The sequence below is a fragment of the Eimeria acervulina genome, genomic scaffold (assembly GCF_000499425.1).
Source record: "Eimeria acervulina Houghton genomic scaffold, Eah_scaff1707, whole genome shotgun sequence".
In the NCBI taxonomy this organism is placed as follows: Eukaryota; Apicomplexa; class Conoidasida; order Eucoccidiorida; family Eimeriidae; genus Eimeria; species Eimeria acervulina.
The window spans coordinates 1-5,273 of NW_013548995.1; the positions used below are offsets into that span (position 1 = coordinate 1).

The 5,273-nt window shown below is 41.6% G+C and overlaps 2 protein-coding genes across 2 annotated transcripts; one reads left to right on the top strand and one right to left on the bottom strand.

The window, feature by feature from the left end:
• Nucleotides 1–56: 56 nt before the first annotated feature.
• Nucleotides 57–2,068, bottom strand: EAH_00062400 (hypothetical protein; the record flags this gene model as incomplete). Its single annotated transcript, XM_013393249.1, has 3 exons — nucleotides 57–193; nucleotides 441–618; nucleotides 944–2,068. Coding segments are annotated over 3 exons (1,440 nt in total), but the record flags the coding sequence as incomplete, so codon positions are not given.
• Nucleotides 2,069–3,569: 1,501 nt separating this feature from the next.
• Nucleotides 3,570–4,848, top strand: EAH_00062410 (hypothetical protein, conserved; the record flags this gene model as incomplete). The annotated part of the gene is made up of 3 exons (XM_013393250.1): nucleotides 3,570–3,782; nucleotides 3,960–4,169; nucleotides 4,741–4,848. The coding sequence occupies 3 exons, from the start codon at nucleotides 3,570–3,572 to the stop codon at nucleotides 4,846–4,848; spliced, it is 531 nt and encodes a 176-aa protein (XP_013248704.1).
• Between the last annotated feature and the right edge of the window lie 425 nt (nucleotides 4,849–5,273).

The window sequence follows — 5,273 nt, forward strand, 5'->3', positions numbered from 1 at the left end:
TATATATATATATATATATATATATAGATTGAGGTGTATGTACAGTGCAGACGCACCTGCAGCGAGTTGCATGCAAATGCAGTAATTTGACCCCACAAATCGATGAAGACGCTGCGGTGTCTGTGCAGCAGAGATGCTGCAGCAACGCCTGCAGCAACAATCGCTTCCAGCAGCAAACCAACTGTGGGGATGCCTGCAATCAACACAGCAACAGCAGCAGCAACAGCAGCAGCAGCAGTAGCAATAAAGCAGCGGCTATTAAGCAGCAGGGAGAGGTACAGAAGGGCTGCTTGCTTTTTGTTTGAAATCTGGCTGTGCGATTAGTGCTGCTGCTTCATGTGCTGCTTCTGTTGCTGTTGCTGCTGCTGCTGTTGGTGTTGCTGTTGTTGCTGTGCTGCTGTTGTTGTTGCTGTGCTGCTGCTGCTGCTGCTGCTGCTTACAAGCATCAGTTGTATCGGAAGCGCAAGACACAGCAGCAGACCCCACACCCTCCTCTTCGGCTTCCTCTGCATAGCGGGAAGCAGCTGCTGGGATCCGATCCTGGATCGTCGATCCCAACTCCCTGAAGACCCCACACCTGCCTTCAGCGGTGCACACTCTTTGATGCTGCTCTTTAACCTGCAACAAAGAAAAACAAACAAAGAAAAATAAATGAAGAGAAATATTATACAATAAAAATAACAATTACATATCTACATATATATATATATATATATACATATACATCAATATATATATATATATGCATATATATGTATATATATATATATACGAACAGACACGATGTAAACATTACGCAATAAACAAAATGCATGCACAAAGATATTATACACCAATACATATATATCTATATAATACAAAGGAGCGGAAACAACAGCAGCAGCAGCAGAAGCAGCAGCAGTAGTAGCAGCAGCAGAAGCACAAGCAGAAGCAATCAGCTTACAGTATCATAAAGACAGCACAGATCAGGCGAATGCAAGGGAGAGTTGCTGCTGCTGCTGCTGCGGCGGCGCCCAATGTAGTCTTCCTGATATGGAGATGCAGCAGCAGCAGCAGCAGCAGCAGCAGCAACATCATCAGCCTCCTGCCGCTCCTCCGCTACTGTCTCTACGTCAACCTCCCCTTCAGAAGAAGCTATATCAGCAGCAGCTGCTGCCGTTGTTGTTGCTGCTGCTGCTGCTGTTGCTGGTGCTGCTGCTGCTGCGAGCCCCTGCAGCGGTACGTCTACCTGAGGCTGCTGAAGCATCTCCTTGCTTGGTGGCAGCTGGTGCTGCTCCCCTTGCTGCTGCTGCTGCTGCTGCTCTTCTTGTTGCGAGTTTTCTTCCTCCTCCTGCTGCTGCGCTTGTTGTTGCAGCTCTTGCTGCTGCTGCTGTTCTTTTTGCTGCTGTTCCTGCTGCTGCTGCTGCTCTAGGGGAGTCTCTGTATTAGTTTCGTTGCTGCTGCTTGCCTTCACCACCGCAGCATCGTTTACATCTGCTGTTGCTGTGTTTGCTGCTGCAGTATCTGCTGCTGCAGTCTCTGCTGCAGTCTCTTCTTGCCTTTCACCCTCATCGCTGGCCCCCGTTTCTCCTGCTGATGCTTCCTCTGTCTCTGCTTTGCTGTTTTTATCTTCTCCCTCCGGCTGCTGCTGCTGCTGCTGCTGCTGCTGCTTTTCTTCACTTATATCTTCCTGATTCTTTTCTGCTGCCTCGTCTTCTTCGTTGGTGCTGCTCTTTGCTTGCTGGTCTTCTTCTTCTGTTTGCTCGCCTTCGGTATCTGCAGCAAGTTGCTGCTGCTGCTGCTGCTGCTGTTCCTGGGCAGGGTTTAGACTGCCTGCAGCAGCTGCTGCAGCTGCTGCAGCAGGAAGGTCTTCTGCTGTGCAGAGGGTCTCCACTGCGTTGCTGCTGCATAGGCTAGTAGAGGAGGCGGGGAGATCTTCGCCGCTGCTGTTTGCTGCTGTTTGTTCTGCTGCAGCAGCAGGAGCATTAGCATCATCAGCAGCAGCAGGAGCAGCAGCAGCAGCAGCAGCAGCAGAAGGGGCCCCCCCTTTGCTGCGGCGGTGGCTTCCGTGCTTCCGTCTTGAAGGCATCTTGATACTTTACAAGAAAAACAGAATAAACACTTAGGGCTTAATCTTTAAAGCTCGAATACCTTAGGGTTTAGGGTTTAGGGTTTAGGGTTTAGGGTTTTAGGAGAGCAACAGCCAGCCAGCTACGCTGCGTGTATATAGAGACTGATGGTGTGATATGAGAGAGGAGAGAGAGAGAAATAAAACAAATAAAGAGTTAAATATATTTAAAAATAACTTATCTTTTAATTCTTTTGTTTATTACAAAGCAGCAGCAAACAAAGAAACGAAGCGAAGCTGCAGGCGTGCAGGAGCCCGATGCAGATATTTATTTTTGAGTGTATCTTTATCTTTTTCAGATATATTTTTATAGAGGTTCTTCGCCTTTTCTCAGGTATTTGTTGTCTTTTAAAGCTTATTTCCATGTAATAATGCATTATTTAATCTAATTTAATATTTATTCATCAAAATATTTTAGTTCTTCACACCTTTACACACTAAAGCTTACACACACCTCCTCCGCCTCACTTCTCTCTTCTGCACACACGCCCCGCAGGGGTCTCTCACAATAAGTAGGCATCTGTACAGTACAAATTAGAAAATAAATGCAATAAATATATTATTTAAATTAAATTTATTTATTTATTTCAATTAAATAAAGGATTTAATGAACAAATTCAAACCAACGGGGAAAACTGCTACACACGCATCATGACCCTTGATATTATGTGTAGACAGATGTAAAAAATATTTATTCATATATTTATGCATTTATATATTTTCTTTTTTGTTTAAATATATTAATTTGTAGCAGAGAACAACATTTTAATTGATTAAATGCAAAAGGATAAGTTAATAAAAACTGTATCTTCACTCACCATTATAGAGGAGGAAGAGGAGGCGGGGTGTATGCAGAGAAGATGAAGGTAAGGCGGGTTAATTTTTGATGAATTCAAATAAAAACAAGTAAATAAATTAATTTAATTAATTATTTTTGTATTATAAACGTATTATTGACAATACTTACTTGCAAAGAAGAAGAAAAAGAAGAAAAATTTATTCAAGAAGATACTGCTTGACGAGCCAAGCCCCAGTTAACAGGGGCCCCCCTCTGCTGCAAGCATAGACGAGATTTCCTTGAGTCGCTGTTTACTAATTAAATAAATATATCCTTAATAACTTCTTTTAAATCTATACTAATGAAAAACAGCAGCAAAAGAAATGCTGTTCCCTAAACGGGGCGGTGTGGCACTCGGAGGGAGAGCAGCAGGATATTGATATTGAATTAAGGTGTATATACACCTCATTTTCTTTTCTTATTGATTAACGCACAAAGAAGAGTTATTAGCCTTTATTACTTTGCTGTCTTACCTCCGTTATTTGTCTTCTCTTTCGATCTCGCGGTTGCGTTGCTGCAACAGGAAGAACTTTTGCTGCTGCTATCTTTTGAGGGTTTTCTCTGTTCATTTCCTCTGTCTTTTAACCCTTATCTTTTCCTGAATTGCAGCAGAAGTTTAAGAAAATGTCAGGGGCTAAGGGCGTCGCTGTCTGCGCCTCTGCATATGCAAAGATGGTCTCGCATGCACTGCGACACCATCGGGATCCCGTCTGCGGTTTATTAATAGGCCCTGGAGATCAACCAGCTGGTAAAAACAGTGAAATTATTTGTGCTGAGGCTGTGCCGTTGCTTCATACGCACTTTCTGCACCCGCAGCTGCGGCTAGGAGTTGAATTGGTATGCTGAAGAGGGGGGGTGTAGGGGGCTCGCCAGCGATATTGAATAGAAAATAAAAAGGAGAAAAAGCTTATTTTGACTTGATAATTGGGATTTTAAGAGCGAAATATGCAGAAATGTTTGAATATAATTGCGATTTACCTTTTTTTAATTCATGAATCGCCCTCTGCTGTGCAGGTTGAGACCTTGTGCGAGGCGGGGGTGACGGAGGAAAGCGGAGGTTTTTTCTCTTCTTTTCACGAAAATAAATGGTCTAAGCCGAAGATTGTTGGATTTTACTACGCAGATATCCTCACAATTTCAGATAGAGCACCAATAATGAACAAAGAAGCTTCGCATATTGCACAAGTGCTGAGGCAGCACTACCCGCAACTTGTTGTCTGTTTGGTACGTAAGAAGTGGACAGAAAATAGCTTAAAGTAGAGGAAACATTATTTTATAAAACATTTAATGCTTCGAATAAGGTTTTAACTTCATGCTCTCCTTTTGTTAATCGAAAAGAGGGGGTTTCTCTGCTTTTTCTGCTATTTACTTGATAGCTTTCTGCAATTTTTGTGAGGTGTACGTACAGCTGGATTTCAAAAGAATGCCTGAGTCGAAGCCGGTGACGACTGTAAGGAAACCCTGATATAATTTGTTTAAATTAATTATATTTATTAAGTTGAATTTGTTTATTATTTGTCTTGAAAAGAATATGCTGCAGTTTCAGCAGCAGCACTGTTGAGCAAAAGAAAGCAGATCTCCTCAATTCAAAACCGTTAAACAATTAAACAATACTTAGCATTATTTCACGTGTTATTTCTTTTCGTTTTAATCCCTTCATCTTTTGAGTTAATTCTTTATTTTGTTTTCATTTATTTTCTCTCTTTCAACAGCTCTACCAGATACATTTTTCTTATTGCGACAGCCTCTGTATTGCCTCTGCTCTGCTGCTTTCTTCTTCTTTTTCTTTGAACAGTTCTGGGCATTCATCGGCTCTAACTGGACGGCATTCCCCACAGAGGTCATTCGCGTCTCCGAGGCCGCTCTGCAACTTGCAGAGAAAACAATAGCGGAAGAAACGTAAGAGAACTTCAATCTCAACATTATACAGTTATATATATATATATATACATATATATATATCTGCTTATCTGTATTTATTTTTATAAATTGTTATCGACATATGAGCATTTGCATGTTTTTATGCATGTGAGTATGCATCTACATAGACAATAAATCTATAAATGCACACGCATATATATATATATATATATATTATATGAATATTAGTAAGGAAGGATGCATGCGTGATGATTTCTGTTGTTGCTGCATGCAGATATTTGCAGCTGGCGGACTTAGACGATCATTTGGCTGACCCGGCGCTCTCCCCTTTGAATTCTTCTCTCTTTCTGCAGCATCATCACTTAGTAAGTTGTCTATTTTCTATATCTGTATATATATATATATATATATATAGACAGTTAAGGGGGTGCATATATTATCTATATA